The 18,761-nt window shown below is 35.4% G+C and overlaps 1 protein-coding gene across 6 annotated transcripts in view; it reads right to left on the bottom strand.

Annotated features, from left to right (window-relative positions):
• The window catches only part of NYAP2 (neuronal tyrosine-phosphorylated phosphoinositide-3-kinase adaptor 2), a 331,171-nt gene that overhangs the window by 309,322 nt on the left and 3,088 nt on the right, over positions 1-18,761 (bottom strand). For all 6 annotated transcript variants that reach the window (XM_014344092.4, XM_055109151.2, XM_034955291.4 and 3 more), the window contains one exon: positions 12,301-12,538. In XM_014344092.4, the coding sequence (XP_014199578.1) occupies positions 12,301-12,521 (221 nt within the window). In that variant the 5' untranslated portion in view covers positions 12,522-12,538. The remainder of the gene's footprint in view (positions 1-12,300; positions 12,539-18,761) is intronic.

Genomic DNA, 18,761 nt, shown 5'->3' with positions numbered 1-18,761 from the left:
ACAGTTGCTGAAAGAATAATGTTCTCCTAAAAATAACCTAGAAAAAATTTGCTTGACAAATGATTTTCAATCCTATTTTGTCACTCATCTCAAAAACAAATACTATTTAAATTGCATATACTAACAGGCTTCTAAATAATTTTTAAAATTATATGTGACAGTCTAGTAACAAGCATCCTAGGTGGTTAAGAAGCCTTCTCACTAGGTGTGGTGACTCATGCCTGTCTCCTCAGCGTTTGGAAGCCTGGGGAGGGAGGATTACTTGAGCCTGGGACTTCAAGGCCAGCCTGGGCAACATAGTGAGATCCCTTCTCTACCATTAGTTGGGCATAGTGGTGTGTGACGGTGGTCCTAGCTACCTGGGAGGCTGAGGTGGGAGGATCACTTGAGCCTGGGAGGTTGAGGCTGCAGTGAGCCATGATTGCACCACTGCACTCCAGCCTGGGCAACAGAAGGAGATTCTGTCTCAAAAAATTCAAAAAAGTAAATAAATAAAATAAGAATCCCTGTAGAAAGAAATCCTAATAGCTCAAATTTATCCATGCCATTCTGATTCTCTCTGTAAAAGAGCTGGATATGTCATAGTTACGATGACTGTATCAAGTACTATATGAAAAAGGAAATACAAAAATTAGCCGGGTATGGTGGCAAACATATGTAGTCCGAGCTACTCCAGAGGCTGAGGTGGGAGAATCACTTGAGCTTGGGAGGTAGAGGTTGCAGTGAGATGAGATCACGTCACTGCACTCAGCCTGGGTGGCAGAGTGAGACCCTGTCTCAAAAACAAAAAAAAAAAAAAAAGAAAGAAAAGAAAAAGAAAAAATAACTCCTCTTTCCCTGTGCAAAAAGCAGCTATCGGTTATTGTTGGGCCAGCTTCCACTCGCATCCTCAAACCAATATGAAGCCTCAACCTGTCAGTAGCATTTACCCTGTGATGTTGAATATACATTGCTCTTCAGAAAAGAAATCAAACTATAAAAAAATTTTAAAAATTATTTTAGGTTTTAGTTCTTGTAGTCATAAAGTAGGCATTTTATCTTCATAATTCATTACTTCTTTCCCTCTTTAACTTTAGCCTAAATGTGTGGCAGTTTCACCAAAACATTTCTATTAATAGAGTAAAAATATAGCAGCTCATGTGCCCAGAAAGAAAACTTTCAGGGTAATTCCCTGAAAATATCTGGAAATTCATTAGCAAATTGCACTTAAAATATCACATGCTATGCCAGCTTATTTACTATTCCCTAGGAGAAGCCATCATCAATGCACTGAGTGGGTTCAACACAATCTGATCTGACAAATGTTTAATAACCTACTATGCACAAGAGACAGCTTCTCTGCTCTTGGAAGCCAGTTTAATAATTAAGACTAAACCTACCAATTATTGCATCCTTTTGAATCTATTCATATGCCAAAATTATCCTCATGTAATTTTAAGTATTTTAGGAAAAAGAACAAAATATGTGTACATTGATAAGATAAAACAAAATGATAAAGTAGAAAATTCACAGTTGGGGGCTGGGTACATGTGTCATTTGCAAATGCCCAAAGCAAACAATCCTGCCCTGTATTTCTTTCTACTCTACATGGAAGTGGAATCTTTGTAGACATGGTGCCATGTGATGTTATTGAGATAGTCACATTAAGTGATAAAGATGAAGGTAAAAATGGTGACAGTAAAAATAATAACAGTAATAATAATATTAATACAAATACAAGAATAGCAGCTACCAATTCTATAATATGTTGACTACCCCGCTAGTTGTGCCATGTGTTGTATCTTTTCTTTCTTTTAACAGCTCAACAAAATGAAGATTGTTATTTCCAATTCAAAAGGAATAGACGACTTTAAGATAAGGGACTCATTATGAATCTCACTAAAGCCAGCAAGTGAAAGAAACTGATTCCATCTTGTATTAGGGCACAAGGATTTTCCCACTACTATGTTCCGTTTCACCCACATCTACAGCATTACTCCAAGTTTCGTTCTTACGATGAGGTAATAACCTACAGGTTTATTGAAATACCCAAGAACAGAAAACACCCCCAATGTGCATCAACTAATTATCTATGTCTCCATCATTGCAGAAATGTCTTAAGTGAACATTACCAATGCTAATAACTGAATCTTCCCGTTATCGGAGCATCTTTCCTTTTTGAAAATGTCAAGCATTCTGTAGGCCTACATCTGCCTTTTATCTTCCTTCTTGTATTACAGGATTTGTGACTGTCATCTCTGCCCTAAACTGGAAAGCAGCCGAGTGTGTGGATCATATAGCTCTTAGAATCAGTATCGCCGACTGCATGATTTCACTAACTGCGCAAAAGGCAGAGACCTCTAGGCAGTTGTTCATTTGTTCTGGTTAATCTGGGCACTTGCCCTCCATTTGCTATTTAATGAGTGTAAAGTTTCAGTTTTGCAAGATGAATAAGTTCTAGAGATCTGTACCTGTAGTTAACAATACTGTGTTATACACTTAAAAATTTGTTAGGAGAATAGATCTCATGTGTGATGTTATTACACACATACAATAACAAAAACTTTCCTGAAACTTAAATGTGTATATGTATACAATTTTTAGAGTTTTATAAAAGTATTCAAAATTTTTGACTTTTCTAAAAGTATATAAAAAGTTTTATAAAAGTGTTAACATTTCTGTAAAATTTTTAACCTCATACCTACAAATTATCAAAAATGAAACATGAAATTCTTACAAATATCAACAAATCATTGAAATCCTAACACACATCTCAAACATACTATGTCTAAAACTTTTCTCACCAAACGTGATTCTTCTGCCATCTTCCCCATCTCAGTTAATGGAAACACCATCCTTTTTGCTTGCTTTCACACCTCCCATCCAATCTGTCACCAAATTCTGTCAATTCTACCTTCAGAATGTAACTACGATTCCAGCACATCTCACCTCCTCCAGGGCTGCTGCTCTGGTCCCAGCCAACATCTTCCCTCATCTCTATTGCTTTTACAGCCTCCTGACTGGTCTCCCTGCCCTGCCCTTACTGAGACCTCTCTCATCCCAATTTCACCCTGAGCTAAGCCAGCTTCCTGACAGTAACCTCCATGTCCTCACAAGATTGGACTCCATTGCCTCTGGCCTCATCTTCTAACCTCCACCTCACCTGCTCTGCCCTGTTCGAGCCACAGTGATGTCCTTCAGGGACCTTCTATGTGCTGGGAATGCTCCCCATTACGACCTTTTCTCTCCACATTTCTTCTTCCTTAGAAATCTGTTTTTCCTGAGATCTGCATGGCTTCTCTCCTCACTTATTACTTCGGGTCTTTACTCAAATGTCACATCCTCAGTGAGTCTTTCCCTGAGCTTATTTTAAATTGCACTCTCCCCATGCCCCTGACCCCCAATTCTCTAGTTTAGTATTTTTTTTTCACAGAATTTGTTACATTTGCACTTACTCTATATTTACTTGTTTCTTTTTTTGTCTGCCTTCTCCACCTCCCAACCCCCTACCAGATTGTAACTCCGATGAGGACAAGCATGTTTTGGTATTCTGTTCACCATCTTATCCCAAGCACCTAGAGCATGACTGACATATAATAGATGCCCAATATATGCTTAATGAAAAATATAATATGGAAACAAAATAGCTATGCAATACATATAAACATCAACCTAATAGAAAATTAAGAAGTCTCCTTGGTAACGGCCCTCTTCATTCTTTGCTGAACCACTTCATTTTTTATTCAAACATCAGGATATGCTAAGTGGTATACTTAGCCCCAAATCAGAGACGAAAATGCAATTTACTAATTAAAATAATGGATTTTAAATACTTCTTTTTTATTTTTTAAAACATCTTCCTTGTACATCTTATTGAAATTGCTTTTCTCTATTTTTTTTAAGTGATCTTTTTTTCTGCTTCCTAGCAGGCTGGCTATATTTACATTCCAGTATGGACATGAATATTCCATTGTGTATTTCCAAATATGAGCATTATTGAGAATAACTTTTAACTAGAGGCATGTGTTTCAAGCAGAGATTCATTTTGAGGGGGGACTTGATTTTCCTTTTACCAATTCATGATTAAAATTAATTTTAAGGTAACCCACACATGTATAATGAAGACATTTTCTTTAGGCTACCTCAAAGTTAGAAGCCTTGGAGCAATTTTATTAGCATGCTCAGGCTCTATTCTAGCAGTTTCATTTGTTACATTACACACATTCTCTAGGAGACATTGCATTTTTAGTAGTTCAAAAAGTCCCCTGACTCATAGCCTTACTCCATAATAATTTCTTTCTCTTATGGGTTCTTTGGAAACATTTTACAAAGGCCATCTTTAGTTAAAGATATCCTCCAATAGCTTGAATAATATAAAAAATAGACCTCAACAGGAAACTATTGACAGTCAGTCTATAACCATCTCTCCATATTCAACATTACTTTTCAAAGAAAGATTACCTTAAATTCTCCAACGGGCTTCTATTTAATCATTCAATTTGCCATGGTGTTGGATGTTTGGAAGGTCCACTCTTCACTGCAATTTCCTCTGTCAGAAGAGCTTAATTCTCATGCTGACTGAGTAGCTCACATGGGGCTCTGTTCTGAAAGGCCCCTCCTCTTGCCAACATCTGTCTATTTATTTCAGATATAGAACAGATACTGAGCTTCTTAAAATGTAAAATAAGTGCTAGGTCTAGGATATAATTAAAGTCAAAACAACCAAAAGTATAAATAGCTCTTGAAAGGTACGTGAGAAGACTGAAGGAGGCTTACCCTAACAGGCACCTTTAAAGGAACTTTTTAAAATGTTGTCTCTAATCTGTCCTGGCAGGTGACTAGATGAAAAACCCAAGATTGTCTCTATTATTAATATAAGTATAATGTAAATTGTAAATTTATAAATTCTGAAGTTTGTATTAAGCATCTTGGGAAACTTGATGGCTCTAACTGAAAACAATAGGCCAGCAGGACAGACGCCATTTTGACCTGTATAAGGGGACTCCTTAGATTAACTTTTCCCATGAGCATTGAAAAAAATATATAGAGCACCTAGCATAAGTTAATTCATTTAGAATCAGCCTTGCAGATTAAACTTCTGGCTCAATAAAGAATTTTTCTGGTCTAATTTTATGGTTTGAGGAATAAAAAACTTGCCCATGCATTTGATTTTTTAACCAAAATTACTCCCATATATGAATATCTTGTTTAGCTTTGAGGAAGAAAATCTGGATGCATGATTTTTACATAAAAACAAGCAAAGCAACCTGTGGTCCCCTGAAATGATTAATAGAAAAGTGATTCGAATTAATCACAAACACAAGAGGAAGCTGAAATTAGAGAGGGTTATTAAGATACTGGCTGCTGTTTAATCTCACCCGTTATCAACACATTAACCTTGTTTTCTCTGCCTGAGCACTAAGTCCTACAGCAAAATTAGGTCAGAAATTCACATCAGATCAGATCAGCTGATTCATTCCAGCAAGACCCTGACATGCTGCAGATTTGAGTTTAATTCTAGATAGGAGGATGGCTGAGGGCTTTTTTTTTTTATGTTGCTCAAAGCATAGGTTAGTTATACAGTATCTCTGTGCTACCTGTAGAGTATTCCCAAATACTCTTAGGCAAGCTGGTAGAGTATTTCTTAAAGTTGACAGTGTGTTTCCAAACCTTTGTTTAACCATGTTCACTTCACCTGTGTAATGGGGCTTAAACACTCCTTTTCATGTAGAAATAGGGTATCTCATTTTTCTACATGCCTCCAATTAAAACAAATCTAATAATATTAGCTATTCGTGACCAAAATAGCTATTCATGGTGCAATGAGCGGGTATATCATTCACAAAAATGCACTTCAGTAGATGCTATTTCCACAAAGTCTACTGCCACAAATCATGAGTATGATCCCAGAAGTCATTACTATCTAAAGAGGATTTATGTAACTGTTAACATTTCTCTAATAAGAGCTCTCTGTGTAATTATGTCTTTGGGTAAAGTAGTCATTTAAAATATTAACCAATTCAAAACTTGGATATCATAGCCATTTGCTTTTGGGGCAGCAATGTATTAGTAAAGGAAAAACAAATATTTTCTTTATTTTTATTTTTGTTTTATTTTTCTTCATGGTCCAAAGGATGGACTTTAGTGGTTCTTTTTGAGCAACAGAAATACTGAATCTTTCAAATACAGATAGCTTTCAAGTATATATAGTAATATGCAATTGCATGTATTTTTTTAAAGGAGCTGTAAGTAATGTAATTCCATTTCTGTCACTTTTAAAGAGGAAATATAACCTCATATAGATCCCTTGAGGGCATCCACAGGGAACAGAGACATTCCTAATCAGCCTAAGTAGTCCTTTGTGTCAGAACCACTTTGCTAAAGTCGAGAGCTGTCTTCCAGATTCACAATGTTTTGGAAAATTTAACTAATGTAGCATTTGTTTGATTAGGAAAAAAAAATCCTACCCTTACCTATGGTAGATATGATGCTCAGAAAGACATGTACTGGGAACAGATTTTCTTGTTGCTTTCAATTTAAAGGATGTTTCGTATATCGTTTTTAAAATACTATAGCTAATAGCAAAATCAGACAGTGCAGGGACCAGTTTCAGATTTAAGAAAGAAAACTTTGTTTGAAGGGACTTTTTGTGCATTTAGCATACCAGATGATCTTTGGATTGCCCGTCCTTCTCAGTGAATATCGTCACTTGATGGCCTAAACTTGGTGGCCTGTAAATAGTCAACTCCAAGGAAGGTGTTCACAGATACATCCAGGTACCGCCTTAAGGGATGTTTGTGGCTGGACTCTGTTCTCGTTGGTCACTTGCCTTCTTCTCATTGGCTGGTTCCTGAGTGTGTCAATGGTTCAATACACGACTATCCTTCCTGTTTCTTACCTTTTCTCTCACTCACATGATAAACTGGGATTTTGCAACCCATCTCAAGGGAACTCATTTGTGTGAAGCTATAGGTTTTGTGTGTTTGTTTTCTTATAGGTTTTTCATAAAAAAGTAAATCTCATTTAACAGTGCCTGCACAAAACCATTAGGATTTAAAATAGCAGAAAAGATGAGCTACTAAAATATTTTTTCATTCTCCATTAACTTGTTTCCTTTAAGTCTTTTTCTCTCTTTCTCACCAAATGTTATTTGAAGCTGTTAAGAAAAACACTAAGAGCATCGCTTTTTATTTATTTGATATTTTTTCACCCAGCCAGACTTTTGAGTAAAATCCCATTTGAGAAATGGAAGTGAAGGTATGAGAAAGTTAATAGTGATAAGGTGCTCAAGTTAGTTTAAAAATAAGGAATTGGGCTCAGAAAGCCTAAGTGACTTAGAACACTGAGAAAGTGATGAGGATATTCTTTTTCTAAGAGCTCAGTGTTTTAAGCTTCCCAGCTTCAGCACAAAAGGCATTTCAGCACATATGTGATCCAGAAGGTCAATCATATGAAATCCTATTTCCATTTTTTAAGCAATCCTTGGCAGTCTGCACGTTTCTGAAATTGCAACTGGCATATTTCACAGAGAATTATCATCAATGCCTTTTCAAGGTCAAACATGCTCCATCTTTAGATTTTCAGCATGTATATTCTATACACTAAACAGCAGTATATTTTTAAAAAGCATCCAGTAGATATGTTACATAATTTTAAGTAATTAGACTATGTTTATTAAAGCCTCATTGAATTCTCTCTACTCAATGTAAATTGCATGCTAAAAATATTAAAACATGTGTTAGGTTTAGATGTTGGTCCTCTGTATCTTTCACCATCCCTGGAATCCCAAAATGCCAGTGTGACTAGGATCTTGCTATGGACTTTCTCAAAATATTAAAAACACATTTTTTTTATTAAGAACATGGTGGCAATTCCAAAATTGTAGTTTGAGGAAATAATAAAAGACTGTTATTATTTTTAAATTGTCAGAACTCCAAGATATCCAGTCACCATATGAATCAAATAAAATTGAATTTGGACATTACCATGAGTACTGAGACTAGATCACTTGAGATTCCACAGCTCTAACTGTAAACAAGAGGCCAGCAGGACAGACGCCAGTCTATCATAAGGAGGTTTAAGACTTTAGCCTCCTCCTCCTGTCCTATTTTTTATTTGTTTATTATTTATTTTTTTGGCCTGTTTCACTTTTCTCTCTCCAGCTTCCTCCCTTACCTATCCAGATACTATCTCTGTCCTCACACTGTACGTGGGTCCTGATTTTGGAAAAGAAAGACACTTGAGAAATCTCAACAACTAGAAGCTTTACTAGTATTCTGCCCCCTCCAAAGATATTTATATTTTAAATTAAAATTCTAGAAAAATATGTTGGGGGAGGGAGAGTAGGAAAGAAAGGAAGGTTTTAGATAGTAAGACACATACTACATTTTTCAAATCCTAGTGCATGTGCTGACTGTGAGGATAGTAATAAAATAGTGTTTGAGATATGATTGACCTCACCAGGTTTGAGGCATGGCCCGCAAATGACTGTCTCCCATGTGTGCACCTGGTCAGGGTTCCTGCTGCCATCTGAGTCTCTACCTGTGACTGTCTTTGAGGTGAGGTCTGAGTGTGTCCTGATGGGAGCAATTCCTCTGTGCCTCCGCAGTGCAGGCATGAAACAGGCTTCCATCTTGGTTTACTTTCCTAGCCCGCTATTTTCCGACTAGAGCTTATCCTAGACCCAAGCCTCCAGCTCTTCTCCACTTGGCAGCTTTAACTGTACAGAAACTTTTGGAGAAACAGGGAGAAAGGATTGTTCTTTAATTCCACCTTTCTGTTTCTTTTTCTACTATTCTCAGCTGCTCTGATGGTTTTTCACAAATTTTACCTCCATAATTTGGCTCCTGATTTAAATCTATGTATTGACTTTAGAGAACCAGGTTTGGGGACTTTTCATGCCAGTTTTTAGTCTTTCATTCATTCATTATATATTCATCCACATAATGTGGCATATGTCCTCTTACCAGGGCTGAGCAGTCCGTGCTCCATCTAAAATGTTCTAGACGCCTCCTTTCCTACCCACTCAAGGACACTCTAACAGTAATTTTTCCCTTTCTCTAAGTCATCAATATTTCTCTTTCTGCAGTAATCATTCACAACCACATTTTAAATATGCTGATTTTCTCCCTTCTTACAGGAACAAAATTTTTGTTTAAAAAAAAAAAAAAAAAGCCAGGCACAGTGGCTCACGCCTGTAATCCCAGCACTTTGGGAGGCTGAGGCAGGCGGATCATGAGGTCAAGAGATAGAGACCATCTTGGCCAACATGGTAAAACCCCATCTCTACTAAAAATACAAAAATTAGCTGGGCATGGTGGTGCATGCCTGTAGTCCCAGCTGAGGGACTGAGGCAGGAGAATCGCTTGAACCTGGGAGGCAGAGGTTGCAGTGATAAATGATATATAAATGATAATATAATATTATTATAGTATAATATATTATTTGTAAATTATTTATTTAGAAATAATAAATATATCATTTGTAAATAATTATGTATATTATGCTTCAAATCCTTTATTTTCATTCTGTTGTGAACATAATCCCACTGAGTTTTGTTCCCAGCCCTTCAGTGAAATTGTTCTTATTAATAACACAAATGTGGTAAAAAGCAATGGTCAGTTCTCAGGCTTCAACATATTTGATATATCAGCCAAATGTCTCTCTCTTCTTTAATTGCTTTTGACACTTCACTCTAAGGCATCATACTCCTTTGTGGTTCTCCCCTCTCACTAACCGTTCTTACTGAATTCTTCCACTGTTCCTATCATATGAGCAATCAGGTACCTCCAGGGGGCAATCCTGGGGTTTTTTTTTATCATCTCTATTTAAATTTAAGTCCTTGGCTCATGATGGTGAAATCTATAGACCACAACTCTCACATTTGTACCTTCGGCTTGGAATTCTACCATAGCTCCAGATTCTTTACTCAACTGCCTTTCCATCATCTCCACTTGGACATTTAAAAGGCTTCATAAAATCGTCATACCAAAGCTGAGCTCCTGCCCCCCCATCAGTTACGCTAAACCTGCTCCCCTTTTAGTCTTTGCCATTGCATTAAATGGAAACATCATTCTGCTAGCTTAGGCAGAAACTAAATAAAGTAGAAAACAACAACAGAACAAACCTGAGGGCCACCTCTAATTAATTCTTTTCTCTTGCTCAACTACTGCATCTCATCAATCAGAAAATTCAAATGGTGTCCATAATTTGATTATTTTACACCACCTTTACTGCTATCATCCCAATGCAAACCAACATTATCTCTCAACAGTTAGGACACAACAAAAGGATGTACTTCTGTCTTTTGCTCTATTCTCAAGCAGGACTTAAATTTTATCTTCTGTTTATGGGGTGAGTAGAAGTGAATGTCTCCAGATCACGTGGGACTTCTTCAATTCAATGTATGATCTGAGTTATCTTTACTTTTATGCTATTAACATAGTTCTGAAAAATATTGCTTTATCAGACTAGCAGGAATCAACTCAAAGTTCACACAAATGGATTACTTAGACCTCACTTATTATGTAATGACAGGGTTTTGCTGTGTCTCCGTCTACCTAAATTTCTGTTCCTAAGTCCCTTGGACTTTAGTCCTCTGAGGTTATGCCCCTTTTTGAACACTTGACAGTTAAGCACCTAAAAATTAGCCATTTTTGTTGTCTTAACAACTATGAATCTTTAAATAGAAACCTACTGAAGCTTGTTAATGAAATACAGAAGCTAGTAGTAGAGTGATAAGCAAACTTTGGGTGTTCTGTAAAAGCTAATGGAATGATCCAGAAAATAATTTTATTTGTATGCTTATAGAAAAGGATTTATTATTGAGTTTTAATGCCAAGATTACAAACTTCAGATTTTAGAGTTTTGAAGTTACTTTCAAAAATATGTAGGCCATCCGTTGTATTTTGAATTTTAGAAAACTCAGATTCATAAAACTAAAGTTAAATGCTCACACACAAAAAAATGTCCATCAAAAATCCTTCACAGAAAAAAAAATGTCCTAAGAAGGCATTTATACACTCTAGAAAAGAATCATGACACCAGTTAAAATTGGTTAGAAATCAAAATAACATAGTCCTCAACAACAAATTAATTGACTTTAAATATAAATACATGCAATTGTGAAAATGTTGATCAATTATGCAATTTCTATACCTGATAATATATTTTCATTTTAATCGTCCAGAGAAAAAAGAGTTCTCTTTTAAAACAATCTTGTACACCATTCCTTTCTATTTCTAGTTTTTTGCTTTCAAATCATCTCTCTCTCTCCATAAAGTTATTTTTAATTAAGTTATTGGAGTAGTGTGATCTCACCTAGCTTCTTTATAAGCATGAATAATTCATTTTAAGAGAACATTTTCATTTTTTAAATATCATAGCATTCAGAGATGATAAGCAAAAGTATTAATGCCAGATTAGATGAAAAAATCTCCCAATTAACCATCAAAATATCTTTCATATTATTACTATTATTCAGTTATCAAGCTAATTGATATGGATTAAGTCCCTATATTCTGGATTTTGCACTTAGTAAGTGAACTTTATTTGAAGAAACAGGACTCCATCTGACACAGGTGTCTCTCTGTACCACCAGAAGACACACACACATGCAAACTGAAAACATTGTAACATTCTTTTTAAAAAATCAAAAGATATGCATTCTTCTTTTGGTGTCAGCGCTCTAGGAAATTTAACCTCAATTTGGAAGGCCACCATCTGGGGCTCACCAGCTAGTAGCTGGTAGGTTTTGCATCATAAAAGTAATTCCATTTGAACAAACTTGTGGCACTTGGTAACAAACAAGAAATTTAACAGCCATAGAAGTCTGCATAGGGAGAGCACACCCTGAGGATTCTACCTGCCTTCAGAGGCTCACATAAGTATAATTATTGATGTGTCTTGGCCATAATCTAGAAAGAAGATGAGCTCTATTTAAAGGTAAGAACTATAACCAAAGGCCATTAAAGGTAGGGATTTTCATCAATCTTGGGCTATTAAAAGGTTTGTGTGTTCCCTTGCGTCTTTGCCAAGAGGTTATTGAGTATGAGCTTTTGTTCAGAGGAAACTGAATTTTTCCCCATCCTGTCTGTAGCTGCATATGCACACACACAAGGAAATAACTTTTGTTAACTAAGGATGCTGTTGGCAGTGTGGGTGGTGTTTTTGTTATAGTTGAGGGGTCGCTTTCATATGCTCTCACCAAGTCTAACTGACTCTGGAAGACCTTTTCTGACCAAGTGACAACATCACAACTTTAGCAGCCCTCATGGACTTTCTCATGTGCATAAAACTCAAAATAATTTTATTTATATTTACCGCTTTATTGCTTCTTCTTGTCTTCGGCGTTTTTCATTCTTCTCTTTCAAATAGGCCAGGTTAGTTTCATTTCTCAAGCGATCATTCTCTCGAGCAATATCTGATGCATTCTGAATAACCAAGCCATCATAGGCCTTCATCCCCATATCCTCAATGTACTGGAGAAATGTGTCCAAAGGGTCTTCCTCAGGATTAGAACTCATCATCTTGGAGGATATCATGTAAAGAGGAACACTGCCTGCAGGGTGAGAACACATTTTACTTTTATCCAGGGTGGGGAAAAAAGCAAGGTGCTGTTTATTATCCCTAACAACTCAAAACTCCAATGATTATGGCCAAATCCGATTGGAGAAAATATCTCACTAGAATAACTACAACCACAATATTTGAAGTAAATATTAAATAAGTGCTACCTGAATAGCAAACCTTCTCTCAAAGCAGCAACACTAGCAGGACAAAGGTCAAAGCTCTTGAACTAAAAGATGATGGGAAGGGGTAAATACTGTATGCAAAGTTAAACATTTGGTTTGCATAATTACAATAATAATTTTGTTTCTTAAAATGTGTTTTCACACAAAGAAGGTATATAAGATCCAAACTTCATGTATTTCTGATTGCCATAAAGACTTTTCTCTTCAATTTCAAGTAAAATGATGTAATTATTTGGAAAGAACTTTTGTACATATATGTGCTTTCCTTAGTTTTTGAAATTAAAATGTATGAATCTGAACTATGTATGCAAAATATAGTAGTAGTAAAAGAAAAACACATTTCTAATGTAGCTTGTCTAGAAAAGAATCCTTTTTAACTCTTCATTTCTTTCCATAATGTTCCTCCATAATGCCTTCATACTACAACTAACATATTATAGGTCACTAGGACCACATTAGTCCTGACCAGTCTGGTAATTCAAGCATTGACAACTGTTGTCTCATTGTTACATGAAGTTTTCGAAACTTGAGCCTCAGAAAAGATTACTGAGAAACCAAAATCAAAACAAAACAAAACAAAAAAGCATAGGAATTTCAACTAGTATATATTACTCTCAACTGTAAAATGATGCTAGTAATAACTCCTACCTCCTGCTGATGTGAAGATTATGAGAGATGAAGACTGTAAATAATTTAGAATAGAGTTCAACAATAGTAAGTATATAATACTATTAGCTAATATTATCATTAAAAAGTATGAACTGGCAGCAATAGTAATGTCAAATGGATATGTGTGGCTAGATGGGTAGATGGACACATGGATGGAAGGAAGGCTTACTGTCCTAATTGCATATTAATTGTGGTATAAGAAACTGGTATAATTGAGTCAGATTAAAAAACCAAAAGCAAAGTCAATTAACAAGGGGAAAAATTTCTCCATTCAAAAGTTATCAATTCCCTTGCATGTTTTACTTTCTTTACAAAACTTAGAAAGATATTTTTAAAATATCAGCCCAACTATTTGATGTAAAACTCCCAGCCTTTCACTTTTTCAATTACAAATAATTTTCATTCTGATTTTTTTACAGGTATAATCATGTTCCAAAATCTGGGTAATAACTATGGAAATTTTACTTCTCATCAGACTTTATTAGCATTTCAGCTGCCAGTCAATCCATATTTGATTTGGAACCCATCCTGAATTTAAGGATTTTTCTCTCCTATCTAAGAAATTATTGAAACTGGAGTCTAGATAAGGTTGTTTGTTGACTGTTGATTTTTATGTTAAGTTTTTGTATGTTTTGTTTTATGTTAAGCTGTAATGGGTTAGCAAATGAAATGGCCTTTTAATTCCAACTATCTGGTGTAATTGAATTGTATTTTACTATCAGTCCGTCAGATTAGATGCTTACATGATGGACATGAAGAATAGTAAATTAATGCTACAAATGATTGCAATTTGGGGAAAAATACAAGAAAATGATTCTCAGAGAGCTAAAGCATTGCCATTGTCAGGAATTCACTTCTACCAAGGACTTTTGCACTAGGAGTGCCTGGATAAAAAAGATCAGCATAACTTCACGACAATTAATTCTATCCAAGTTAAGCAAGCCAAGTCACTATTACAAGAATTCTAGAGATAATGCCTCCGTCTGGAAGGTGATCACTCCTTCTTTGCCCTCTAGCAAAATTGTATATTTCCCAATTGAATAAGGCATTATTACCCAAAGGTTTTATTTTTTTTCCTTAAGTTTTCCTCCAACCAAAATGACACCAGAGATTCCTACGCAGTTTCTATATTCCAAATATCAATAAGTTTATTTGTTTACCTCTGAAAGTTAATTACCTTCCTAAGTGGTCTTTCAAATTGGCTGGAATTTAAATTATTTTTGTTCTGAGAAATTATTAACTAATAATATTATAAAGTATTTACACTATAGAAAGATGCATTTTTTAAAAACAAAAAGGAGATCAAATTTTTTGAGATGAAAATGAACCATCACATCTAGTAAAACTTCAAAGTAATGAAAATTGAATAAATGTTTGTACACATGCTCCTGCCACCTAATTCTAGAAAAGTATTAAATTCCATGACCATTCTTTTTTTTCAAGTATTTGTTGAGCACGTGTTATGAAAAGCCCTAATGAAGGCAGAATTGTGTCCCTCTAGATGTCTTCATGGCAGTGTTAGAGCAAAATAAATAAATAATTGCAATACTTGTGACTAGTGTTGATTTAGGTGGACTTCACTAGTTGGTCATACATGTTTTATTTTCACTGTTTTTAAGGGTGAACAAGAAATATTTTTCAACAATCGTGTTTAGTCTCCGAAAATGGTCACAGGCCCTGTCAATGTCTAAACATCACACCTCTTTGTTTACTTGTCCACATGTAAAAAGTATAATAGTTTGTAATATTGAGGAGGCTGTGAGGCTGTCCTGAAGGGCATGGATAAGGAGGCTGGCAGAATGGCCTGGAAACCCCAGTGAAGGCACCTCTAGCTCTAAAACTTCGTACAAGTTAATTACTGTTTTTAAACTTCAATTTCCAAATTAAAAAAAAAATAGTGGTTGGAATAGACCCATGTTGTGAGTATTGAGTTAGAAATGCATAAAAGTATTCCATAAATTTAACTATAATTAATAGTCACTAACATTACTGTTAGTTTCCCAATTCTTAAATGTGGCTAGAATTATATTTAATAATAATATAACCCCTTGATAAATGTAATTTTACTTTGAAACAAAGGTGAGTACAATGTTTATTGTAGTGCAACTTCCTTAAACATGCATGTGTAAATGTGTAAATGGAGGCCAGGTTAGGAGTTCATACATTCTTCCCCCAATCAAATCTATATGGACAGCTCCACATAACCATTGTCCCCCATTGTCCACATCTAGAAAATAAAGAAACTGGGACATATGGACCACGAAACTCATCCCATCTCTCAAACCCTAGGTCTCCACCCTTCCAAGCCCAAAGTGTTTCTCAGGCAACTGAACTATGAGTAAATAGATTCATGGCCTCACTAGAGAAAAGAGAACCTTATGTTCATTTTCTACTTCATTACAACAGCTACCAATTCAAAGCAGTGAGAACCCACAGACAAGTACAACCATAAATCTCTTTGTTTTTCAGAAATTTATATTTACACCTAAGATAGATATTGAATAACGTATGTTGTAAACCACCAAAAACTTGGCTGCATTTTGACTGTTAGATATTAAGTCAAGTTTATGTCAGGCCCTTAAATGACAATTATGTATGCAAGAATTTTATAAAGACTTGCCTTGAACATCTAATCCTATGTCAGCATCCTAGAAGACCCTATTTGTTAAGAGGCAAATGTCCCCTCTCCTCCAGGTAGCATCTTTAGCTCTGTCTCAGTAAGTAAGGGAAACTGGCTTACTGGACCATTAACTGGTGCATGAGGTATTTGTGACAACAGAGTGGGTGAGATTAAGGTGGAACTCTGGCTTTTCTACAGGCATCCCTTTTAATTGAGTTCATCCCTTTAATTGAGTTCATTGAGTCTGTTGCCATTTTTGCTCAAAACAAATTAGATATTTTAGCCCCTTCCCTGCTCCCTGAGCATTGGTTGAAAATGAGCATCCATGGTCTTAATTTAGAAGACAGATGTGTTCTCTTTGCAATACACAATGTTGATACAAGTAGTGCAACACTGTGTGTGCATTCCTTGAAATTTGTGGCCAACATTTAAAATTTGTGTCAGGGACCCTCCTGGGAAGGCACCTAAAATCACCAAGATCGGATTTCCTATACAATCTACAGATACCTTTACATCCTCCCTCTCTGCCTTTCCTCCACTGTGGTATTCTGCATTCACAAAAGACTCTTTTTGTTTAAGTTTTTAGATTACTGTAACTAGAATCATCACCATTCTAATATAAGTTAAAGATGTTGACTTTCACACAGCTGTATGGTTAATTGTTCAGCTTTATTTTATTCTTTCACTTTGTTATTTACATCATGTTGACCACACCCTTCACAAAGATCACTTTGTATAATACTGTGACACTTTCCAAAATTTGAAATTTCATTCCACCCAGCTAAATTGCACCAAATTAAACTGGTTTAATTCTTACCATAAGTTAAATACTAAGCTTTTAACTGTTTATTGAGTTAACAATTTTCGTATTTTCTTTTGTGCAAGGCCATCATTATACTTTTCCAATGCTGAACCTAGAGCTGAAAGTAGCATTCCATTTCTTTACAATTGTTTCCACTGAAATAAAACTACCCATTATATACACATGTGGAGCATAAGCTAAGTCTGCTATGTCAAAATGGAATTCATAGAAACATTAAAACATTTAAAAAACAACTCGTTTTTTCTTTTTCTATAGTTTCCTGCTACTGCTTCCATCCAGAGAAGTCAAGAAGCTAAGACACTACGTGACCCTTAGTTCTGAAGCTTAAAAAAAAGCAGCATTTTTGAGAAAGAGGTGTATGCAAAAGAATCAAACTAAGATTATAGATTTATGTGGGCTATTCTCATTGTAAATTAAGGTATCAATTGTGTGTGGTCTCAATCTACCAGAGGGTATTTAATGTAGCACCAACTAATATCAAGATTGAGTTCCCCAAGGTATAGAGGGCTTTTGATTAATTCCAAGATACTGTTGAATCAAGGGTGTACAAAGAGTCAGATAAATATTAGGCATGCCATCTTCCTTCTCATACATGGTTAAGCATTTCTTTTCTCTTTGCTTCAGAGCAAATTTCTTCATGAGTGTAATTTCATACATTGTGATATCAACCACTCTAGCTCTATAAGGACTGACTAGAATGGACATGTACACTGATTTGTCAGGCAGAGCCTTCCAATGGGCAATTTATCTCCATTTACCAAAAGCAGTTTTATAGGTACTAGTATCATCTGAGTAAGTTAGTCCAGTAGCCTTCATAGGCACAGGTCCTTTTATCTTTTATTAAGGTATTTATCTGGAATTTCTGATATGGAGCTATTCTCCATCTGAAACTTTTATTTTCCAAGATATAAAGTTGTGACACCTCTGTTAATTTGGTTATTTGCCACATATACTAAGTGGTGGAGGGAGAAAAGGCTCGGTTTTGGGAAAGAATGGCTTCCTAATCTTAATACCTGAAGCTCTATGAGAAGCTTCCTTAATTTTAGGCCACAGTTAATCCTACAAGATAATCTTATAGCTATAATAAGATAGTTTATTTTGTGCGATTATTATAATGCTAATTGTGACCAGCCAGAAGAACACAATACATAGAATGGAACAAATGTCCTGATGGAAACCTAAATATTTTACTTTTATTGTACTTCACATTTGTGTTTTTATTTTATTTGCAGAGGGTAAAGTTTTCTAGTCTCCACCTTTATATATTTCTGAGCTCTTTAAACCACACCTGTCTCAATGCTGTGAGGAAGTTATTAGAATTTGAGTTATTAAGATTTGAGTTTCCTTCCTACTCCAATCATTGCATCTTCTTTGAGGTAGAGAATCCTACTTTTTTTCTAGTAGTATTGATCCAATAAAAGTTTCCCAAGGCAATTTTGACTATTTTTTGTTGTTTTTGTTTAGCAGGAGAAAAAGATCTTTTACAACTTTTGCATGTACTCAAACCAATTTGAAAACACATTGTGTATGAAAATGTAAGTATTTAAATAATCAGGCTTCTGATACATATGTAAAATACATATGCAAATTAATATTTAAAATTTGCTGACTTCACATAGGACCAAATCATCAGACTAGCCTGGTTATAACCCATAACACATGTAAACCATGTCAAAATTTTTTTCTGATAAAATCTTACAATTTGTCAAGCATTACTCCTATAATTTCACTTTGATTATGCTTGAAATCCTACTCCCTACTCCACAAATGGTCACACTCATTTTCTCATTCTCAGTGTCATCAAAATGCAGCTGTTCTGCCCAAAATGGGAAATGTTGAAGTTACAACCAAGAAAGCTTGCTAAAGTGACTACAAAGACACTGATTGCTTTTTTCTCAGAAAGCAGATTACTTTGCAG

The sequence above is a fragment of the Pan paniscus genome, chromosome 13, assembly GCF_029289425.2.
Source record: "Pan paniscus chromosome 13, NHGRI_mPanPan1-v2.0_pri, whole genome shotgun sequence".
In the NCBI taxonomy this organism is placed as follows: Eukaryota; Metazoa; Chordata; class Mammalia; order Primates; family Hominidae; genus Pan; species Pan paniscus.
The sequence above is the reverse complement of the archived record's forward strand: the minus strand, read 5'-3'. Positions and strand labels throughout refer to the sequence as shown.